The sequence below is a fragment of the Thunnus albacares genome, chromosome 21 (genome assembly GCF_914725855.1).
Source record: "Thunnus albacares chromosome 21, fThuAlb1.1, whole genome shotgun sequence".
In the NCBI taxonomy this organism is placed as follows: domain Eukaryota; kingdom Metazoa; phylum Chordata; class Actinopteri; order Scombriformes; family Scombridae; genus Thunnus; species Thunnus albacares.
In genome coordinates, this window is record NC_058126.1 from 22,934,071 (window position 1) to 22,958,063 (window position 23,993).

General features: G+C 39.4%; 1 protein-coding gene across 1 annotated transcript; it reads right to left on the reverse strand.

Moving 5' to 3' along the window:
- Positions 1-360: 360 nt before the first annotated feature.
- On the reverse strand, positions 361-23,281 carry LOC122972562 (kinesin-1 heavy chain-like). The gene is made up of 26 exons (XM_044339752.1): positions 22,730-23,281; positions 15,954-16,041; positions 15,769-15,842; positions 15,573-15,677; positions 15,428-15,476; positions 15,289-15,344; positions 14,826-14,913; positions 13,174-13,298; positions 12,336-12,440; positions 12,034-12,179; positions 11,389-11,537; positions 10,493-10,689; positions 8,131-8,199; positions 7,553-7,759; positions 7,325-7,468; positions 5,936-6,124; positions 5,595-5,712; positions 4,698-4,753; positions 4,501-4,610; positions 4,315-4,416; positions 4,170-4,230; positions 3,425-3,496; positions 2,674-2,778; positions 2,321-2,528; positions 1,881-1,992; positions 361-1,653 (listed from the first exon to the last, which is right to left on the reverse strand). Exons 1-25 carry the CDS (start codon positions 22,853-22,855, stop codon positions 1,913-1,915), a joined length of 2,829 nt encoding a protein of 942 aa, XP_044195687.1. The 5' UTR covers positions 22,856-23,281; the 3' UTR covers positions 361-1,653; positions 1,881-1,912.
- Positions 23,282-23,993: the final 712 nt, after the last annotated feature.

Sequence of the window (23,993 nt, forward strand, 5' to 3'; positions counted from 1 at the left end):
AGGAGGGAAGTGACAGGACTTGTGATTTTAATGACTTGCAGTGAAATTCAACGGTTGGATATGTGCGTGTTTTGGGTATGACGAAAAAAAATTAGGCATCATAAAGAGCTTATTGTTTATGAAGTCACGAGGAATTCATTCTCTTTCATGTATAAAAAAAGCTGTTTCTTATTTAGTAGTTTCCAGGCCTTCTATTCATTTTCAAAAACCTTTTATTTCCATAAATTAAAAAACATTGCTTGCTGTATAAACTATACTTTAGACCCTACATACATATAAAAAAAACACAGCTACCTGACTCTATTCATACAGTTTACTCTCATAATAATAAAAGCACACACCACAGCAAAGTTTCCAGTTTACATTTATTTTCTCCACAGAAAAAAACTCAAGGACTAAAGCTACAGAGAACCCCTTATGGAAACAGACAGCAGTGTAGCTGGTTTGCTAAGGTTGTTTGTAACATAAGTCATCAATAATAACCAGCAGTGAGTTCATTTTATTGAAGTGAATAACATAAGATGACAATATAACATAACAGGGTAAGACAGGAGTGCACAAAGGCTGCTATACCAGACATTAGTCTTGCCTTTAGCTATCAGTCATAAATAACATTTTGTATCTACCTATTCCCAGCACACCAATTGCCAAAGAGTCATAGACAAGAGTGCGGATCTAGAGTCAAATAGTCTCTGGGAAGCTGGGGAATTAGTTGCAAACTCAGAAAATTAAATGCTAATGAGAACAGCGGGGTAAAACTCACCCACGCAAAATATAAGGCAGAGTATGCAGACACTGGAAAATCTTCTTTGTTCTACAGGTGTTTTGGAGTGAGATATTCCGCAAAATATCGTCTCTCTCAGCTCTTACTCACCTAGCAAAGACCTTAAAACATCATGGTTATGGTTAAATACATTTCTCAGTGGTTGAGACAAGTGCATAGGCAGAAGAGTGTCACAAAGAGATCTCTGTACTCCAACACTGGACATTTCATATTATAGTTGATGACTACACAGTGGGACAGGACAGATGCTGCAATGCAACTGGGCAACAACTATATACTGATATAGTTACAAGGTACCTTGTATTTAAAAGTCATCAATGTATTGGATATGATTAAAAAATATAATGAGTGTTATTTGCAGCTGCTGCATCGAAAATGTTTTTTAAAATATATGCATCATATTATATTTTTACCCAAATGTATAATCCAGTGCACAATCCACAATCTGTGCTCCAACCAAAGGAATCCCCTGAGAGCTATTAAACACAAAGATAAGTGAAACAAGGTCACTCTTAACTGCATAGCAAGACAGTTGTTTCTTCTTCCGTCCTGGGGTCCATCAAGGTCTTATATATGTGCACTCATGTTGGCACAGTGTAGGCTCATATCTTGAGATATTAGCTGAGAACTGTGCATGTTGAAAGAAAACAGAGCAACTTGATTTTGCAGGGCACTAATGTGTTTTCTTTGCAAGAGCCAGAAGTTTAAAAGAGTAATTGCAGTACCCAGGCTGTACTTATATACAGTATATACACACTTTGATGTTGCAAGACCGGTGCAGTGGTTCCAGAATCTCACTGTTTCGGAATGAAAATGTCTCTGGGTCTGGGGCTTCGGCTTCTCATTTGGGTATGTGCCGTCTTCAGCAGCTGTGTGGGGGGAAACAGAGGAGAAAATAAATGAAACTACAACTCCCCTTGCATTAACATGTTGTCTTTTTAGATGTCTTGTCCGGATAAAGACAACACAAGGTGTGCAGTCAGTCACAGAAGAACAAAAAAGGAAAACATGGAATCTCAGAAACCTGTATTATAATTATTATTAGATTAATGAAGCAGTGATGGCAATGAAATAAAAGTGTGTATTCTTCTCTTGCCTGTTGTTGCCTCATCCCATGATGTCAGCAGGCTAGTTGTTCTGGATGAGGTTGGACCTGTTGGCAATCAGGGGGGAGGCTCCAAGCAGCTGGCCCGGTCGAATGGGCTTGGCTGGGAGAGATAACATGGGTCAAGTACAAAGTAAAGGTTGAGATATCAATATTTGGACTTGTTATTCTGTGTATTTATACAGTTTTTAGACTCCAAGTTTGAACTTAATTTTAGGATTTCATGCTCAACTGTGGGCTCAGAATACTCAGAATACTGAATTTTTACTCATTAAATATAAAAAACAGTGAATCTCAAGATGCTTGTGAACCAAAGCTTTATTTTGTAGTTCCTGCAAACCTAACATTTTGGGCTGTCTGCCATTTTCTTTGTACCACATTTTTCAGAAATGACATAGAATGTAGTTCCCTATATGTGTTTTTCCACCCACCTATCGAGGCTCTCCTGCCCATGTTTTTGGGCTTGCTAGCGTCCTTAATGCGGTCCATCTCTTCCTGGTAGCGTTTGCGTTCCCGGGCTGCGCTCTCTTTGGCCTCCTTCAGAGAGGCCTCCAAGCCTTTGACCCGCTCAGCTGTGGCCCTCAGGCGCTTCTCCATTTTAGGAATCTCACTTTGAAGGTCAGCATTGTCCCGTACCAGCTACAGAGAGGGAAACAGATAACAGAAAGAATGAGAGGAAAGAGAGAGGACATACAGAGCATGCAGCCTTGAGAAACAATAAGCTGCTGAAAGTCACTTGTAGGATTAGTTTATGAGAAAGTGTTTGCACATACAGTATATTTACCTGCTTATGAACTTTGGTTAGCTGCTCGAGGTTGTTCTCCAGGAAGCTGATCTTCTGTTTCTGGGCAGCACTGACGTCTGAGTCTTCTGAGTCCATTTGAGCATTCTGCTCAGGCATGAAACACAGAATATTTATACGCTCACATCAATCCATGTTTTACTTCTGCATTCATTCATTAATTCATTACCAAATTCATTCATTCATCAGTTTCCCTGAGTGTTAATCATTTGCTGCATTCAGTCATTTTCTATGAGAATATCTACCTCAGTGTCTAAAAAGAAATCTGTAGAAAGAAATCCCATGTGTGGCTAAATGAGATGATAAGTAGCAGATTTTGGATGGGTGCAACACCATGGAATATTCCCTCTGTCTTCCAGGAAAGCCTGCTTTGCTCCTGCTTTGTTTATCTCATCAAGCCCCAGCCTGAGGGCTGGAGATGAGTGCCATGGCGAGGGCCCGAGTCCCTAATTTACAGCTGCTACCTTTGAAGAATCAGATGGCCTACTTATTGCAGACACTTTCTGTTGTGTTCCCTGGATTCATTAAAATTTCATCATGGTGCAAATTAAATGGAGTGCAGCCTGTGCACGAGCGAAATATGGGGCTTGCTCGGCTCATTTCAGGTAAAGGATGTCATCGTGGGCAACAAGAGCTCATGTGATATTACATCAGATAGGAGATTAAATCACACACAAAACCAGACAACAGGATGATGATTACAATGATAATTTACCATGGCAACCCTTTTTACCTTTTTGAGTCTTGTGGCCAAGTCTTGGACAAAAAGCCTCCTGAGGTTGTGGAGTGTCTGCAGCTCCCGGGCCTGTGTGAATGCAAGGAAGGAAATCCAGCTCAGAGATAACAAAGGAAAAACAGGTTGTAGACATTAAAGGGTTTATTCGCCCAAATTACAGCAAAAACTTATTTGTCCAGGTTTTGAGATATCCGCCTGTTGGATTTCTGCCATCTTTATACAATGGCAGTGAAAAGAATATCAGTTAACATAAGTCAGCCATCACACGGCCTCCTATCAGTTTATGCTTTGTAGACAAAAAGGTAGTTTGAGAAATGGAAGTGCCTATTTAGATTTCAAACATAGACAAGACCCTCCTGTGAATGTGACAAGTTATATTTTCAGTTTATTGTGGACTGGATCTTCCACTCTTGTATGTGCTACACATTTTTAAATTTTATTTTATTTTTATTTAATCCTCTTTGTATTATTACTTAGAGTCTACTCGTGTGATCTCAAGAGGATGCAAAGATTTATTGGTTTCCATGTACCAACCCTTTCTTTAAAACCAATAAGCTCACTTTAATTGAAATTCCTTTCACCTTTATTGGTGGGAGTGGAGGCAGAAATCTCAGAAACCGATATATGAAAACTTGTGCAAATAAAACCAAAACTATACACATGGCTGAATACAACTGGAGGTTAAAAAAACAATGAATACTTGAACTGAATACAGATCTAAATGCACATTTCCATAACTGACCACAGTCTCCTCCAGTCCTTTCAGGTCCTGTCTGGCCTGCTCCCGTCTGTCCTGCATCACTCTGCAGAATGTGAAATGGATGTTAATGAGAGCATTTGTAACTGGAAACCTATATTTTCCCATTAACTAAAGGTAGAGGCATTACGTGAGCTCTTGCAGCTGACGGCTCTTCTCCTGGTCGGCAGTCTTGACCTTCTCGTGCTCCACTCTCAGCCTCTCCTGCTCCAGCATGATCTCCTGATTCTGACTGCACAAATATCAGTAACAGTATCAGCACTGCGCCAGAAACCTCATACAGAGAGAGAAGTGTTTGGTCAAAATGGTGTCTTACTCCTGCAGCTCGGTGATGAGTTTCTCCTTTGTGTCCAGCTCGTCTCTCAGGCTGCCGATCTGCGTCTGGTAGGCATCTCTGTGAGACTGGATCTGCTTCTCCACAGCTTCCTGAGGAAAGACAAGCATACATCTGGTCATAATTTCAAGTTGGCACCTAAGACCATACTTTGACCATACTGTACTCTGGTACAATACCTTGACTTCATTGGCAGACTGGATCTCATTGTCCTTCTCCATGGTATTCATTCTCTCTGGAGGGAGACAAAAATCCAAAAGATGACAGTGAAAAAGTATCAGTTGCATTCTGGGAATCCTGCTACAGAATCAATGGGTTTTAAAAATATTTTTTCAGTTCTTTAGAGCACAAACAACAAAAAATAATTATTTACACATACATACACATTTTTAAAAAAATTGAACCTATACTAGATGGTTAAGATAACCATTTACAGTAAAAGAACCCTTTCCACAACCTGCATATTGTCTCTATTAAAGTGAAATAAAATTCTTTTTTAACACCACATTTCTTTTTATGGACAAGAGCAATGTCTGGAACCCAATAAATACATTTTTTCTCCGAAAATAACAAAAAGAACAAAAAGTCATTATGTATAGAGTTACATCTTTGTAGAAGCAGATCTGGGACTGAACTAGAACCAGACAAACTTTAAATCCCATAACAACATTCAGCTTTTATAAGATATTAAACCAATACTACCTTTACCAGTAATAGACTTTTAACTGATTGGTAGAGCATGTTTTTTTTTTTTTAATTTAAATTACATTACATATGTGAAATGTGACATTACACATAAATATTATTATTAAGTCATTTGACATTTTTGGTAGGGGGATTCATTTACATCATTGCATAAGCAACCTAAACTAAACTAGAAAAATATGAAAACTTCCTGGAAGAGAGCCACCTGAAAAGGTTCTGAAAACCGCAGTGCACCTTGGGGTTTCTTTTGGACCTAGTATACTTTTAACTGAGTGCTGAAGAGAGCTCAACTTAAAATGTGCTCTACCAAATGGCAGGGAACACCATTAAAGGGTTAATTACAAGCATTCGTTATAGAGCATTGTGCAGACCTTGGGCTCTGATCCTCACTATTTCTTCACCGAGAGAGTCCACATTTTCCTCCAGCTTTCTTTTCTTCTGCTCCACATTCTGGAGGCTGTCTGTCAGGGACTTGATTTTAGCCTCATGCTGCAAAAAAAAGACATGGAAAGAACAGTGAATTTAAAGCTCACACAGCTCCATGACAGCTCTCTCTTCAAACCAATGGTTCAATGTACAGAAAGCCATCAGTTTGTTAAAGCTGCCATTTGACTGATGACCACATGATCTGCCATGTTAATTAACCACCATATTTGTCACTATGGTGACAGTATCCATGATGGCAGAGGCAACAGAGGAAAGCTGTAGTGACCTTGGAGATGCGCAGCTGGCAGGCAGTCAGCTCCCTCTCAGTCTCCTCCATCTTCTGGCTGCTCTCGGCCTGGGAGCTCTCCAGCTGTTTGCTACGCTTCACCATCGTCTTCACCTCTGACTTCATCTTGCTGATGTAGAGACGAGCCACAGTAAACTCCTCATCAATGAGACCGCTGCTCTCTTGTTGCTGAGAAGTCCGGAGGAAAACATACTTGTTAGAAACTATCATTTTTTCCTTTAGTAAGTTTTTTTTTTCAAATGAATTCATGTTTCACATACAATACCTCTACCAATGATTAACTGATAATCACTGATCAATAATCAGAGTCCCATCTACAGATACCCAAACTGCTTCATCCTTCCCAAGGTGACATCTTAAAAATGGTTATTTTGTCTGACCAAAATTTGAAAAGCTGGAAGCAGATAATGTTTTGCATTTTTCTTCATGACGAAAAATGATTGATCAATACATTATGCCAATTAATTTTCTGTTGATGAGCTAATTGCTAAATTGACTTTTAACACTACTGGCAATACAGTCTACTTGATATATAATATTTTAAATTATTATATTTCTCTCCCATTTTATATACACTAATTGGAACTAGAGCTCGAGGAAGCCAAATTTCACTGCCTTCAATGTTGCTGTGTTGCAGTGACAATAAAATCTAGTGTAATTAAAAAAAAGTGCAAGGGACATCCGGGGACAACCCTTCTAGGCTTAATATAAGTTCCCAAATTGCGCTATGTTACCTAATTTTCATAATTAAAGCCATCTGCTGTATTCTGGTGAGGAAGATCAAATTATTTTCCTTTTACTTGAACCCTCTACAGCTGGTATTACACTAGAAATGCTGCCGTTGAACACAGAGCTTCAAATTAGTGTCAGACTCACTTGGACAAAGCAGATGGATGGACTACTGGGTAAAAGGAGACAGTCACATGATCATATTTCTACAAATAATCAATTAGTTAATTGATAGACAGTTTTTTGATAACTGTAAAGTTTTATATCATTGTAAATTGAATGTCTTTAGGTTTTGGACTGTTGGTCAAACATAACACATAAACAATTTGAAGATGTCACCTTGGGCTCTGGGCAATTTTTATTAGCATTTGCTAACTATTTACAGATATTTTATAGACAATCTGTTTACTTAATTCACAAATTCATCAACAATATAAGCAAACGTCACCTAAATGGATTGAAAATTTACATTAGAGGAACATGGAGTAGACAAAGATAATAAAGTGGAAGCTTGTTGCCCGAAGGACGCATGTAGCGCAGCCATGGTCAATATCCACAAATGTCTCTTTATTGTTAGTTTCTGTATATTTTTAAATTGCAGTCATATCCTAACAGTCTGTTACAGCCAGGACTGGTAACCTTAATGTCTTTGCTTCCCACGGCGATGCCTATCTCAGCCAGGTCTTTGAGTAATGATGACATCATCTCAGTGACCCTCTTCTTCTGGTGGTTGGTCATCTCCTTCAGCTTCTGGAGTTCGGAGTCAATGGAGGTCAAGCAGATCTGGTGGGGGATTATACAATAGGCAAGTTAACACCTCACCAAGTGACCATCAGTGTTATGATGTCAAAACTTTGACCTGCTTACAGATTTCTGGTTCAGCTCCTCACTGAGGGCCTCAAACTCCCTTGCTTTGTCCTCGACCTCCTGACTCTTCTGGTCGTAGTTGACGGCCAGCTCCTCCAGGGCCTGCAGCACCTCCTTCACCTCCTCCTTGGAGGCTTCATTCTCTGCCAGCAGCCGGTTCAGCTCTGTCTGCAGGGTGTCGTGGTCCTGCCGTGTAGAGGCTAAGAGCTAAAAGCGAGGACAGTGAGCACAGAATATAAGACGATGATGTTCAGATGAATGTGCTCAAATTCGGAAGAGGGGAAAAATGTATTTTTTTGTGTTCTCTTCTATCAGGGAAAAGTCTGAAATTTCTGATCTACAAAACACATTTCTGTACAAAACAAAAACTAACTAAACAAACAAAAAACCTTATGTGTTTAATCTGGTGAGGCTCCCGTGCTTGCTAAGGGTGAATAACAATCTGACCTCTCCTGCAGGGTTACTAATGGTCTGCCATAAGCCATCAGACTGGGTTTGTGCTAACAGGAGTGGATGGAGGGCTGAGGCGCAGTAGGGGAGTTTAGGGAGGGGGAGGGAAGGGAAGGGGGGGTTGTCACCTCCTCCTGGTCCAAAATCTGTTCATTCAGCTTCTCCACCATCTGAGACTGCTGGTGGATCTCCTCATCCTGGAGGAAGTGAAGGACAGAGAGGAAAACAGTAATATAATACATCACTCATTCATTTCTACAGCAAAGAAAAGTGATATTAAACAGCATCTAAGTGCGCCATCTGCTGACCAAAAGAAATTCTACAAGTAAGAGGGTATGAGTATAATATGAGTATAGTTAGAAATTTAGCTAACACTTTCAATATTAGCAAAATTTGCATATATTAGCAATAAATAAATAATCATATTTTATCACTTTAAAGAAATTGTATCATATAATTTATATGGCCATTAATAATCATCAATTATTGATATTATCAATAGGCATTGTAATAAATTTGAAAAGATCTGGCTTTGGAAAAGACTTTAAACATTTTCATGGACATTCCTGGATTTATGGAATGGAATGAAATAGTATTTTATTTTTGTATGTATCTTTCTGTATTCTTTTTGAGGTTACAAGGTAATATTCATGACACCTAGAATAAATTGTTCCTTATGTATGAAGGAGGATGGTCTTTTGACGTATGGTACAGACCTAAATTATGAACACAATTTCACCTAGTGTAGATCTTTACAGTTTATAAAGCAAACATCAAAGAAACAGGCAGATTTAATGTTCTCTCTGAAAAGGAAAGGCTGTGTTTGTTATAAGATTTAAGTGAGACTGGAGATGAAATACATGTTCAGGGTTATAAATGATGTTTTAGGTGCTATACTTTTTTGCAAAACATCCCTTGTCTTTTACAACTTCTGCATACAAGATTATAAAAAACGTGCAGGAGGAGACAAAGTTCTCTTTTTGCAATGAAACGTTTTCTGTAAGGTTTTATGGAGCTAATTCTAAAACTAAATATAGAAGTGTAAATCAATACTTGGAGTTGTTAATATCAGATAACTCTTAACAATTAATAATAAGTTATGGCCATGTATAGACAAAGAGATTGGTACAATTTTGAAGCACAATACTTTTAAAGATGCAGGGCAGCTTTTACTTCTAAAGAAGGAACCTTGGACTCACATAGACCTAAGCTGCTAGTCTTTTCAAAGACAATGCATACTATTTAACTGGATCCATGAAAAACCCCCCACTCCATTTTTTCCAATGGAAAGGCTCAGTGCCGAAATAAAATATAATGACAGCAGCTTAATGGAGCTATGGTTGCCCCTGATAAATCACTTGCACAGTGACCTAATCCAAGAGGGTGGGACTCAGTGGACTGACACTGACTGACTGTCACTTCCTGATATGTCTATGCAGTACTTACAGTTCTTCCCTACCTTTCATATCACATGTCTATGATGACACTGTTGCCTGGAGCATTGTTATGATGCAATAACATGACTAAGACAGCCATGCTAGCGGCTCTGTGAGGCTGTACTGTGAGCTAAATGCCACATCATCATGCCAGCAATGATCATGCCAGCATGTTGATGTTATAACAGGTATAAAGTTTGCCATGTTCACCAAGTTAGTTTAGCATGTTAGCATGCTAACATTTGCTCATTAGCACTAAACACAAAGTACAGCTGAGGATGATGGGATGTCAAGAGTTATACAGGTATTTGGTCATAAACCAAAGGTCAGTTCATCATCTGGGGACCATGAATGTGTGTAGAACATTTCAAAGTTGTTAAGTTTCAATAAAGAACTGAAAAGTATGGCTAGAAGATATAATTATAAAAACAAATATTATATTAATAAATGATTATGGTTATTATTATAACATTAACATATCATGTCTAGTGTTAAGTTAGTTATCAAATGCATTAATAATCAATTGATAGGCTACTATTATCCCAGTGAGGATCATTTCTTTTGCAATGCAGTTTTTATCTGCATGTACTGGTATCTGCCATTTAACATACAGTCATATATCACCTCAAAACATATCAGTAAATACAGCGGATCAATGCATGTCCTGTACAGTGTACTAATACATCACTACCATAATATATTAATGCTATACAGTATGTGATATTGATGTGATTGGTTTATGAATGGCATGAGCCTGATTTGTTCTGTCACATTTAATATTCATAGGAACTCTGTAGTGTTCATGTATTAATGCCTTACTGTACTTGAAACTGATGTATTGTCCAACTCTGGAGGACTCATTTTCACATTTTCTTAGCGTGATTAGTTGCGACCATCTGAGATCAATGATATTGTTCTGAGCTGAGCAATAAAACCACGCCACAGGCATAAACACTGCAGTGGGTCAATACACACTGTAGGTTATAAGAGGTAAGAACCCTTAGAAAATGTGACAGAAACACATATCAGTAAAGGAAACTGGATTTGTGTTCACCTTGTCATCCAGCTCTTTGTAGAGCTTGGCCATTTCTGCCTCAAACTTCTGTTTCTCAGCGTCTGTGAGTTGGACCCCGGGGAGGGTGCTGAGGGCAGGTTTGGGTGCTGTCTTGTCATTGTTGGTAGTGTCCAGCGCCTGAACCTCCACTTTGGCCTTTTCTTTGTCAAACTGTTCATCTACTGGCACATTCTCTCCTGCAGGGGGCGACAGAGAAGAGGTGGTGGCGGGTGCTTGATATCTGTTCTCTCACTGTCTCTGCTGCTCCCTCGGTCACACATTTAGTTTTAAGAGGAAGACCTGGGACAATTGAGACTCCATATCAAGTTTCACTTTCAGGTGTCAACATCAAATGTTAAATACTAGACATAGTAAGGAAAAATCTAAAATGAATAAGGCAGGCATGATCATGCACATTTTAAGGAGAACTAATATTTTTTATGGCAGGGCTAATATGGAAACAAAGGACTCTTTCTTGAACCATGTTCTGCATTAGCTCAAATTAGAATCAGTGTGTGATTCGGCTCTATTAAACTAACACGAGGATTCATGACTGAAGGATATAAACTGTAAATCTTTTTTTTTCTTTTTTTTAAATCTCATCTAAACCATTGTAAACCAGTTCAGATCATCCGTGGAATGGAAAAGTTCAAAATCAGACTATCTACACTTTATGCCTTCTTCATTTCAAAATATATTTTGCTGCCTGCATTGGAATATATTTGTCAGTGTGTTGTGTTTATATGAACAAGTAGGTCACAATATCCTCCATTATTCCTCAAATATTTTAGAAATCTCAGCGGGTATTAACCAGAGTGACTGTTCTGCAATGGCTAAAAGTCATAATTGTTGCAAACAAAGATGTGAGATGTTGTACGTGAGGGTGTGGTCCTCACCATTCCTCCAGCGGTTGAGCTCAGTCTCCAGCACAGTAACGGTGTTTTTCAGTGTCTTGTTCCTCTCCTTCTCTTTCTCCCACTTGCTCTTCCACTGCTCTGCAGTCAGCTCCATGTTCAGAGAAACTGAATTCTTGATGGTCTTTGCCCTGGTGGGACAGAAAGGTGTGAAAAACACAGTGGCCTGTTTAGAATATCAACAGCAGCCACTTTTAGGATGGTTTCACTGCAGAACTTGCTAAAAGGTTTCACAGTTGTGGTAAGTCGTCAATCTGGGGCCTTTCATCATTACAGAGGATAATTAGCTTATTAAGGGATGCCTAACCCTTTGATACTCAGTCAAATATGTATATCATTCTTTATTTAAAAGGACTGTTACTGTGGACGGTGTGGATGTGCTCTCACATTCTCAACTTTATTTTTGATTATTACTATTGAATACAATATATATTTAAAGGTAGGACTTCTGACATGGATCATAGATCACATTTGTACTATAGGGGTGTGTTATGACATCATTTTTATGGTAGCCAACTGGCTTTGCAAAACCACATATGGGCTGTTGAGTGAAAGTTGACTGATGTGCTGCTGTAACACTAGTTATAAGCTGATGAGAAGGGATAAGGCCTTTATGTGTATATGTACCTCTGTCCAAACAGCAGTGTTGACCTGGTCTCAGCATCATTAAAAGCGGAGGGTGAGCAGCAGATGACCATGGTGGTCCGACAGTTGCCTCCCAGGGAGTCCTGTAGGATCCTGGTCATCTTACTGTCTCTGTACGGCACATAGGTCTGACACAGGAAAAGAACATAAATTACTATCCACAGGACATACAATAGCTTTTACATAACACATATTGATCACTCACTGTTTTACATATCAAAGTACATCAGTTGATCATATTGATTTGTTCCAGTTGCACCCAGGAGGGCTGATGACTGTCTCACCGAGCCCTCTGCCAGAGCTGAAATCACGTTTCCCAGTGCAGATAGGGACTTGTTGATCATCTTGGCTTCCTCCAGCACTGTACCCTCTGCTCCAGTTTTACCCACCTTTGAAACACAAGAACACATAACAGATAGCAATGTTCTATCTTACAGGATTCCTCTGCACAACTAATATTTTTACTAATTAAAATCTAGCCACGATTCTCCAAAGTGTCAAACAATACAGTAACAGAGATTATGAAGAGATGTGAATTATTATTCAATAACAAGAGGATACAAAAGGAGATTAATAAAAGAATGTTGTCAATGGCTCCACTGGAGCTTAGTGCCATCCTTGGCTTATTAACATCTTATACTGATGGACAAATTAATGTAGTGTCCCCTGCTGAGAGGAAGCAGCAGTAGTGGGAGTATGTCAATAAAGTTTCATTAGATGAATGCTGTCAATACATAAAGTTAAACTGTGCCTTTAGTGCAATAGAAATAAAGCAAAAAGATGAGAGTTTTAGGGCAATTGACATCTAGAAAGTAGACTATGAAGATAACCAAGTTTAAGATTGAAATTCCCAGTTCCACAATAAATCCAAAAACTGATCAACTGTACCTATAATGTATATCTATATGGCCTCAGACTTCATTTCAAATGCAGGCAATAATAGACAGAAGGCTGCAAAGAATTTGGTAACTCACTATGTTTGATGATCACACTTACTATGTCAACGTAACATAACTCCTAAAGTCCTGGGTAGTCAAGTAACTAACTAAACCAGTATAACTAGAGACTGGGAAGTTGCAGAGACCAAGAGAGGGAGACTTAAAGAGAGAGAGAGAGTTGTACTTTTTCACTCCCGGCCAGATCAACGAGGTAGAGCTTGCCAGTAAGTTTCTGTTCAGTCTGAGTGTTCTCCTGCTTGATGTTGATGAGGAAGATGCTGTGACTCCTGGAACTGTGCTCGTTCATGTCTGACACACACACAAAGAAACACAGTTAGCCATTGTGCTAACCATACTAAATTATATGGTTTTGGTATATATGGTTATGATATATATAACACATATACATCATCATGCAATGGGATGTCAGTCAGTGAATAGATATGACTGTACGATGTGTGTAGTTTTAAGGGGAACTTTGTCAAGTCTGAGAAAATGATTCAGTTCACATCACATGGATATCTTAGCTTGAGTTTCAGGACCACAGATTTCTAACAGATAACAGATGATACACTTTATTGCCCCTTAAGGACATTGTGCTTGGGTTCAGCGTCACTGCATCACAAAGCATTTACCTCCAGACAGTGTCCGTACAATCATTCATACCTAAGAATATTTTTTTTTTAAGCCAAAGTTCATAAATTCAACAGAAAAAACCCACACAGTTTGAAAGACATGTGTTTGCAGAGAGGCTAAACAAAAGACATTAGTTGCATTATGGGAAGTGTAGGGTACAGAGTTAAGTCAGGATGGCTCTGCCTCTGCTGCATCAATCATTTATCATTGTTTTTCCCTTAAATGGAAATTAAATCTACATCCATGTGTTCTAAATACCTCATATACCTAACTGTAATCAGCCTATGAAAAGACAGAGATAGATCTGTGTGTTATACTTATCAGTTGCATAATAAACACTTGATCATAAGCTTCAAGTATAGCATTTAGGCTCAAGGCTACTGAAGACATATAATCTAAACCTGTGATAATTATTGGTTACTAGCCTATTTGAGCTGACTGATTTCTTGATGTCCTCCTATCCATTTCAAAGTTGATGGAGGCCGATAATAATCAAGATCAGGGGCCTGTATCATAAAGTGAAATTAGTGTGCCAGCTATCTTTGGGATTAGTTCAGGTCCTCCAGAATGTGGCTCGCTTTTAACCAATTTAGATCACCATGGTAACCTGTGCTTCAGAGGATCAAAACCTGCCTACTGAGCAATCAGCTCACTGGAAAAGTCATCATTCCTACAGGATCCTATTGACAAAAGTGATGAAATTATAATAAAGTGTCAAGACATGAACTTTAAATATTCATAATAGTTTGTACATCATGAGACAAAACAAACAAACAAAAAATCACTTTATACTATTAAGCATGTTGAAAATACGAAACACTTATTTATAACCTTAGCTTTACTTTTAATATTTGGATATTACCCTTGTGTTTCTACAGCTTCTTGTTCTATTCAAGTTGTGTGATTACATTGTGTGTCACTTTGTTGAATATCAATTTTTGCTGCTGCAAATTTAGAAGTTTCCTGCAGGTATCACGGTTTGATCTTATATCATACTAAGTACGTCATTCATGGTTCAGATCCAGGATCGCGTTTATTAAGTTCCATGCCTATTTTCACTTCAGTTTTGTTTCTTCTTTGCTTATGTGTTAAGCAGAGACAGCTCCTTGGCTGGAGGGAGTCTCAATGCAGTCAGGAGACTCAGTGAGGTTGAACCCATGAGAGGCAGCAGCACTGAAGGCGCTCAGTGTATGAACTCACTTGTGACAGCCACGATTCTGTTGTTTTTGCCTTCGTCTATGGCATCCATGACCTCCTCAGGACTGCACACGAAACGCTCGGTACACCCCTGAGGACACACGCACACACATCACAAGGAAACACTGTGTTCAACAGCCCCGCAGCAGGCTGGCTTTACAGAGACACAATTATTAGCAGAGGGAACCATGACATACTGTATCATGCTGATGCTTTCATAGGGAACCATGAGGAGAGAAACATCTTATTACTTCATTTTCTTAGCATTTTTAATATCTCTTTTCATTCCTGCATCAAATGATATACATTAAAAACTTACACAGCTGTGTCATTGTTTTGAAAATATTTTCTTATGTCATTCATAACTAATGCATTACATGCAGCTGGGACAAACTTAGTAGAAGTTAATCAGAAACAATATTTCACCTTACATAAAAGCTGTACACAATAAAAATGAAATCCCCACCTTGACATAGGGCACCCTGTTTTTGTCCTCCTTTACAGAAAGGTTGTTGTTTTTTACTGTGGACAGCAGGCAAAGTCAAAATCATGTGTGACTTAATCGTGACATTTGCATCAGTGTCTAAACGATAAGCAATACATACCATTCAACAGGTCCCTGATTTTGTCCAAATAGACTTCGAAATAGGAAACCTGCAAATTAAAGAGATGAGATTTAACCAAAATTATGACTTGTGCTTGCTGACATTTAACCCAATCTGAGCGCCAGATTAAAGTGGGAAAACATACTTTAATATGAAACTCCAGGTTCTCATCCATAGAATAAATGTAGTTGAAAATGTCTTGAACAATTCTGGGAGTTATTCCCATCATGTCACGGTCATGGAGTCTCCCCTTTAGGAGAAAATAATGATTAACAAAAAGTAAGACAACATATTTGCAGTATTTGCAGCAGAAAACACATCAGCTGATATAGTTATGTTACCTCCATTGTGTGCGTTTTGCCTGAAGATGTCTGCCCATAGGCAAATATCGTGCCGTTGTAGCCCTCCAGAACATCTGTGTACATCAGGACAGAGATATTACACATTTGGTTGTGAGACCTGTATTTCCAGGGTTGTAGTGTGTGCAGCCACTGAGACTACAACTGTAACATACTGTACAACTTACCTTTGACAATCTTCTGAGCCACAGCATTATAGAATTGCTCCTGAGTTGTATTGGACTGGAAGACTCGGTCAAAGTGGTACGGTTTACCCTGTGAAGAGGAGGTGGCATTGGTGAGCAACAGTAACACACGCAAACAGGAATTTATATATTGATACACAACAGTAGGCATAGATATTGTAAATCTACTGCATCTCACTAACTCAGTTAGACAGGTGGGCTATTCAGTTGGCAATCTATGCACACAGATTTATAGGGAAAGGGCTCAGTCAGGATGCATTCATGCGAACAATAAGACCTCCACTACAGACTTCTGACCTTCAGAATATAATAAATGAGGTGTAAGATAGTGTCAATGCAATGTAATTAGTCATTTATACCCACTGAGAGAAAGCAGGGATTAATAAGCAGTCAGAAAAACACTATAAAGTGATCATCAGCTACTCAGACCTGTGTATAAATGCAATGTTGTGCAAGGTCTATTTGATTAATGCATGACTTCCATGTGAGGATGAAGTACAGATAAGTTATTATTTTGAAATATAACTTGTGTTTTAACGATCAAAGAGGAATTACACAATTTATAACATGCTGAGACTCACTTAATTCAGTCTTTTAAGAACAACATGTGGGATATTACAGAATTTTCACTTTTTTTCACACCCGTTGCTTTCATTTAGCAGCTACCACATTAAATACTACATTACCTAACCTTTTTTATAGAATCATAATTCCCCACTTTTATTCTACAGATGCAGATACAGACATTCAAAGTTAAAAGGAAGCACTTTAATCACATCAAAACCAATAATAATGTTTAAGAACAGAGTCAATAAAACAAAAAAAATGTGTCACTGTCTCACTTCTTCTGAATGCACTGTATTTGTGTCCAAGTCATCTTGTCTTTGTGCATGTGAAATGGAAAAGGGCTTTCTGATTTTTTTTTCCACAGGGACAATGTATATAATCAACATCACTGTAAATATGCCAGTGTTCCCAAAGAATAATGCATTTCTTTCAAACTTTCTGACACTGTCCCAATCCTGTTTATTGGTACTTGCACTAAAGATAATGTGGAAAAAATTTAGTACTACAGTGCTAGCCAAAAGTCTAATTTTCAACAGTTGTCCTTTTATTTGGCCAGATGTTAGATTAGCAATAAAAAATAAAAATAAAACACAACATGTACAATCATAACAGGAGAAAGCAGGGAATATGTAGCAACTGCACAGAAGATCAAAAACTAAAATGAGTGAAACAAGCAGTTAATACAAAACAATGTTAAGCAGACAATGTACGCAAGCAGTTAAACATGATGACATAATTGCATTACATTACACAAGACACTGGTAAAAACAGAAAAGATACCATCAAAACACTTCATAATAATATGACATAATGCATCTCCAGTGTTTCCCCTATAATTGTACAGGCCTGGTGGGCCACTGGGCCAACGACAGGCACCACCGGGCCAAAAGAATCTTTTCTGTCAAATATCCATTCATTCGGAAATCAATAATCATTTGCACTTGGGAGCCTCTGTGCGGCACTATTCTGAAACGTGAGTCAACCTCTGTGTCATTGCCTGGGAAACTCCTGATGCGATGTGAATGCCTCGTCTCTTTAGGGTTTTTTTGGTGTGTACCACTGGGCCTGAAAAAAATTCTAGGGGAAACACTGATCTCTGTCTTTTAATTGTCTGGAAAACAGTGGTTGGCAGCTGTTTCTGTCTTGTTTATGGCTGAAATACTAAATCAGGTAGACACAGAATGCTAGTTTAGCTTGTTCCCTTTAAGTTTTAGGCTTTCAGTCAGTGTTATTGCAGCTGCTTACTGACACAATACTGTCCAGTGCACACTTGAACACAGTTTGCACCTGGCTTTAACCTGTGATCTGGAAGAGTGGATGGTAAGCAAACATAGGGAAAAACACACACAAAATGTAAGATGAGCGTGTTTCTGATCCACATATGAGGAGCAAACCCATAAAATGCTGATTATAACATCCTTGATGGGTCAGTTTTTAGTATGGAAATATTATTATTAACTATTTTTGAAATATAAGACTAAAATGAACATATGTAAGATCTATTAATGCAAAGTGAATATTATTTTTCTTCTCAAAATATCTGGATACAATCTGGATTTGAAATGAATTGATCGTCAGTGCAGCTCAGATCAGAGAGGAATAGCTTTGTATAAACCACATGACAGAAAAGACAAACTATCTGATATGCAGGACAGGGTGGGTGAAATATGTATTTATTATGTCTGGGATTTTGGGACACAATGACCATGCTGTAATATAATTTATGGTGTTCAAAAGGGCAACGACTATAGGAGAGCTAAACTCATGGGGTATTAGAATTAAAGCCTGACTAAATTTAATATGGATCTCTTTTGTTGACAGCATAAGTCGAAATCCAGAGAGCTACACAATAGTGAGACAACTCAACATTATCAGATGTGCTTTTAAGTAGAGTGGCATCATTCTGCTCTCCTCACTGGGCGCTACAAACAACATAACAACTGGTATAATGCTTTCATAGTGGTTGTTTGAGCCGAAGAAATTAAACACTGAACACAAAGAAAGTAAAAGGCTCTGTGACTGTCAGGAATATTAGCTGCCCAATACAGTAAAGCAGTTCCATTTACAAACTGCAATGCAATTAAACACTAAAATGTTTTATTTGCACTATTTAAAAATCAGACTTTGCAGCAGTGTCCTGAACCTGCACCACTCTGTTTCACAGTCTTTGTACCCCATTGTGTACCCTAATGACGCTGGTAAAGGTTTGCTTCCAATTTTCCAAAACAAACTGTAAAAACTGATGGCCACCCAGTTCTTGTCCTTTCTTTCCAGCCAGAGCCAGTTGCTGCTTCACTCAGCAGCCTCTGCCGGTGACTTGATAGCCTGTCAGAGGGCCTGTCCTCTGGCGCCTATCCCTGTCAGCAGCCTGGTAGTTCACATGGCCACAAAACACCTGCAGCCAACTTCCATAAGGAGCACCTGTGTTCTTCAGCCCCTGTCTTCTGCTTCAGTTGCCAGATTGGAGTACTTTTTGCATTTGTATGCTTCACCAACTGCATCCTCTCGTCCTGAGTTTCTGTCAGGGTCATGTCCATCTTACCTTGGAGCATTTATATTTTTCAGTAAGGCTAGTGATAGGCAGTTCCAAAGCCCTGTTCTCATACAAGTCCGAGCCATTTCTTGATGTATGTAGTGACTGTTCTATCCAGCTTCTCAACTTTGGTGATGGGAACCTCATAGATAATCAGAAGCCACATCAGATGGGGGAGCAATCCCAACTGTAGGGACCAAGGTTTCAACTTCCCTGGAAGTAGGGTCTTGTTAGGCCCCTGATGGTTTCTTCCTTCAGTTGCTTACTCTGGTCTGAGTCCTTTAGGCTTGCATTGTATCACAGCCCTAAGCTCTTAACTGGCATCTTTGACACAATTGGTATGGGTGTTACGTCAATGTGGAATCTCTGGTCTTTGAGCTTTCCTTTGATAATGGAGATGGTCCTGGATTTGCTGGGCTTAAACTTCATCCATGCTCATGTTATATTAGAATGAAGTTTTTCCAGGAATCGCTTTGTACATGTGATGATTGTGGTCAGAGTGTTCATGTCATCCATATTGGAGTGGATGGGAGGTAGTCATTGTCCGGACTGCAGGCGTTCTCCTCCTACCACCCATTTGGATCCTCTGATGAACAGTTCCATGGCCATGGTAAAGGCCAGTTGGGAGATGGTGCATCCTGCCATTGTTACTGTTTCCAGGGATTGCCAAGATGTGGGGTACTCTGATGTTGTGAGGCAAAACTGCAGTTCTTGAAAATAGTTTCTGACCAGTTTTGTGATGGTCACTGGAACACAGAAGAACTCAAAGGCTGTCCTAGTGTCCTAGTATGTGGGATAGATCCAAAAACATTGGCCAGGTCATGGAATTCAACATGAAGATCTCTTCCTTCCTTTTTTGCAGCCTGAATCTGATGCCATATCATGTTGAATGTTCTAAGCATCCTGAGAAACTTGATATACTGGCTGTACCAACATATCAATTAAGTTGTTATCTTTCAGGTAGGTTGCCATCTTTTGTGCAACAAGGCTGAAATTTTTTTTCCCTTCAACATTTAGAAGATTTATTTAACGGAACTGATCAATATTCAAGCCATGCTACTCTTTGGGGATTAATACTCCCCCTGTACTTTACCATGCTTTTGGGATGTTTTTCTTCTTCCATATCACCTTTATTAGCTTCCACAGAAACCTCAGGACATCTGGAGCATTCTTATACAGCCCGCAGGGAACTCCATTTGATCCTGGAGCTGACGCTGTCCTTGCCTTCCTCACAACTTTCTTGACTTTGCTCCATGTAGGAGGGCTGTCATCACACTGGTGTTCTGGTTGAGGAATGGGTGGCACATCAGTAGGTATGTTCCTCAGTTCATGTCTCTGGTTCAGTCTCAAGTTCCCTCTTTGACACTTGGAGTGCTCCGCTCTTTTCCTTTGTGAACAGCCCTTTCACAAATCTAAATGGATCTTTGTAGAACAATGTTCTTGCCCTCTCCTTCTTCTTGTGTCAAATTCTGAGGTTTTCTGCCTTCCATAGTCTTGTCAGATGTTCTTTAAGTCTGTTTGCAGGAGGTTGATTCCCTCCCTTTCCTCTATTGAACCTTTCCTCCATTGCTTCCTCAAGTCCCTTCTCCTTCTTCTCCTCCTTGACCAGGTGTTCCATTTCTAGTTGCCTTCTGGATTTGGGTGAGATTGTTGTTTTATTCTTCCTTGGGTCTCTTACTCCAAACCTTTCTATCCAGTATTCATATATCAGGTTGCTCATCCTCTTCAGCTTCTTCTCTGCTGTTTGTTGAAGTCCTTCCAGGATCTTGCTCAGATCTGCATTGACTGTCTCCCATTCTTTTTTGCCGCAGGACTTTGGTCATTTAACATGTTGCCTGTATCCTTGGATTTTCTTCTCCATCACATGTTGTGTCTGGGTTGGTTCCAGGTTCTCAGATGTCATGGATGAATTACCTTCCTCTACAACTGGGATATTGATGCTCGGTGGACTGTGGGTTGTGTCGTGCCACTGAGCTTCACTCTACTGACTTGACCCTTCTCTCAGGAGATACTGGTCGATGTGATGTCCCAGTCTCATGTGCTTCAGGCATTTCATGCAGCCACCAAATAGTTACCAAAATAAGAGACAGTGTCCAAATCCTGTGCAATAAAATGAGCAACCTCAAGCATCTTATGGAAGTAGAGTTATTTGTACAGTGCACTAGGTACAGGAGGAAGTTACTTTATCTGGTTTCCATTTTCTAAGGAATCCTCTTTTAGGCACTGCTACAACCTCCAGTCCCTGCTGCCAAAAGGAGAGACAAACTATTCAGGCTGTCTCTGTACAGTACAATCCAGTTATTATACTATTCCCTGGTGCTGAGGCGATGTAGTGGGTGTGTATTAGAGCATGTCAGATAATAGTGAATCAATAGGGAATCACTAGAAAAAAGGACAAAATGGCTCTAATCTCCAAAGCTTGTCCATCAGGGTCAGTATGTGATTGTGTGCCATGATAAATAATAACTGGTATATTCTGGTAACAGAGAGATTACAAGCTGATCGATGTTTGCGACCATGTTAACTATGTTCTGTCAGTGTTATAAAAATTGGTCTATACTAAAACTAAGCCAAATGTCTCTTGAAAGCTGTGTCAATTCACCTGATTTCTGGAGGCCTTGGCCCATGAGCTGGCCACAAACACTTAATAAACTGGGACTGGTTTTGGACCAACAGAATTTTCCCATTGGAGGTAAGGTCTGCAAAATGCTCAAAAAATACTTTGATATTTGATTTTGTTGGCTCTAGCTCTAGGCTCTAGGTTAGAGCTATGCTCAAAGTACAGCAGAGGCTGTTAAGTGTAGGTGAGGCAGAGGATGGCAAATTTAGGCTGAGACTGATTAAGCTAAGCTAAAACTGACAAAGTAAAGCTTAGACTGATTAAAGTTGAGTCAGGTCAGACAATGTAAAGATGATCTAGAAAAGTTTAGACTGAGAGGCCCTGGAATTGTTACCCTACTGCTGCCAACCTTAGCAGAAGTCCGTGCGTAAAAGCGCAGAATCCATCCACACGCACTTCGTTACGCACGGCTTTCTCAAACCCATGGAGAAGCTAATAAAAATAAGTTACACCTCACTGAATTCACATGAGTTCTACAATAAAATGGAGTAGTCATCAACCACTGTTGTATGAGTTTTCTGATGATTGATCTGTTGATATATGTTGACCAAAGTCGGGTCAAATTGTCAGATAATATTCATTAAGTTTGGTCCAGTGTTTCACATAGGCTTATACAACCGTATGCAACCAGGGGTTGAAGCAGTGGCACTTTACATGTATGTGTTCGGTTTTTGTAACTCGAGGAGAAACATTTGTAATCATAATAAAGGGCAACGTCTATCCGCATTATACTACAGAGAAGCACACATACACATTTATTGGTAATTTTCGGCAATTGTGTATTTCACTGAATGAAAAGTTGGTCTTTGCGTTCACTTCTCTGATTCACAGCATTTACTGGGATCAGAGGATCTCAGAGAAAAACAGATTGACTTTATTGTCCACCTCAGTGGAATTTTTTCTTTGGCTTCTCCCAAAGTACATTAAAAGTACATAGAATACACATATCACAACACACCATTAAAAAACAAAAAACATATACAACATACAATAGTGCAAATAGGCAGGAGAATGCTATGAATAGTGCCACACACTCACCCCAATCAGCACACAGTCTTCCCCTTGAAATTTTGGGATGTACTTGTCTCCCCGGGCCAACTCCGAGCTGTTCAGCGGCCTGAAACGGCACACCACCTTGATAGTGGTCTCCGCTGCATCAGCCATCTCCGCCGCTGTGGATGGATGGAGAGCTCCGTCCTCCCGTTACAGCCAGCAGGGAGCCAAAGGGCAGGCCGCGCCCCTAACACAGTTGATACAAAGCTGCCGGTGACTAGGAAACTGTGTTGGAGTAGTCCTCAAAAATATTTTCACCGATACAAATAGAAATCATATCTACAAAAATGATAACAAACGGTGCACCTGAAGCTGATGGGCCTTCTGAGAACAGCTGCGTAAAGTCAGGCAGAGTCAAACCGGATGTGAGGTACCTTGTTAATTCGTATTGTTACAAAAATATCCCATCATTTCAATGTAAACGCACCTAGTCTGTCAATAAAAACGCATTAAGCTGCTCAATTAATGAAATAAAAGATGAGGTAGAACTTTCTAAAAGCATAAAACTAAAAATAGTTGCAAGGCGTTCACTTTGGTGCACAGAATGAATAAAAACCCAACTGTGAGCAGGGCGGGATTAAAGGATGGTTTGGAGCACATGTCATGAGAACAGTCACATGGGACGTCAGGATCTGAGAAACTATTGATTAATGTAGGAAAAGTGTTTTTTCTACTGTCCTGTCCAGGGAGGTCAGAGGTTAAACTCAGCTACAGATGTAACAGCTGCTTTCATAAATAGTTTTACCTGGATCGCTCAATATCCTGGAAATATTTAGGTGTTCCTGGTCACCACTATCTGATTTACAATCAGATAATGGAAGAGTATTTTCTATTATATCACAACTATTACCACCTGCCTTTCTTCCTATGTGAATCCTTTCACCTGATAGGTAAAAGATATAGAGTTTGACCTGACATTTCATCAAAAGACATACTGACTATTAACAATATTTCAGAGCCTTTCACTTCATAGTGCACTAAACCTTAATAATTATAAATGTTTTGTAACACATAGATTGGTCATTGCTCACAAAAACTAAGAATATGGTGCTGGTGAAGAGTGATGGTGAATGTCATTGAAATTGTCTGCCTCCCACACTGTTGCTGCCTGTCTACATGCACTGTTTGAAATAACAAGTGAAAGCTGTCAGGCCATGAAAATGAAACACATATGTTTCATTGCAGAGTGAGCAGCAGTGTGTTGAGGACATGCAGAGGGTGTTTCGGGTGGTGTGTCTAGTGGCCCAGC

Bases quoted from the DNA above. Each gene is read 5' to 3' on its own strand.
- LOC122972562 (XM_044339752.1), bottom strand. From the start codon at position 22,855: ATGGCTGATGCAGCGGAGACCACTATCAAGGTGGTGTGCCGTTTCAGG. The intron at 13,299-14,825 runs GTGAGTTCATAC...TGTGTGTGTCAG, and splicing joins CAGAATCGTGGCTGTCACAA to ACATGAACGAGCACAGTTCC. The intron at 4,231-4,314 runs GTAATGCCTCTA...CACATTCTGCAG, and splicing joins CGTCAGCTGCAAGAGCTCAC to AGTGATGCAGGACAGACGGG.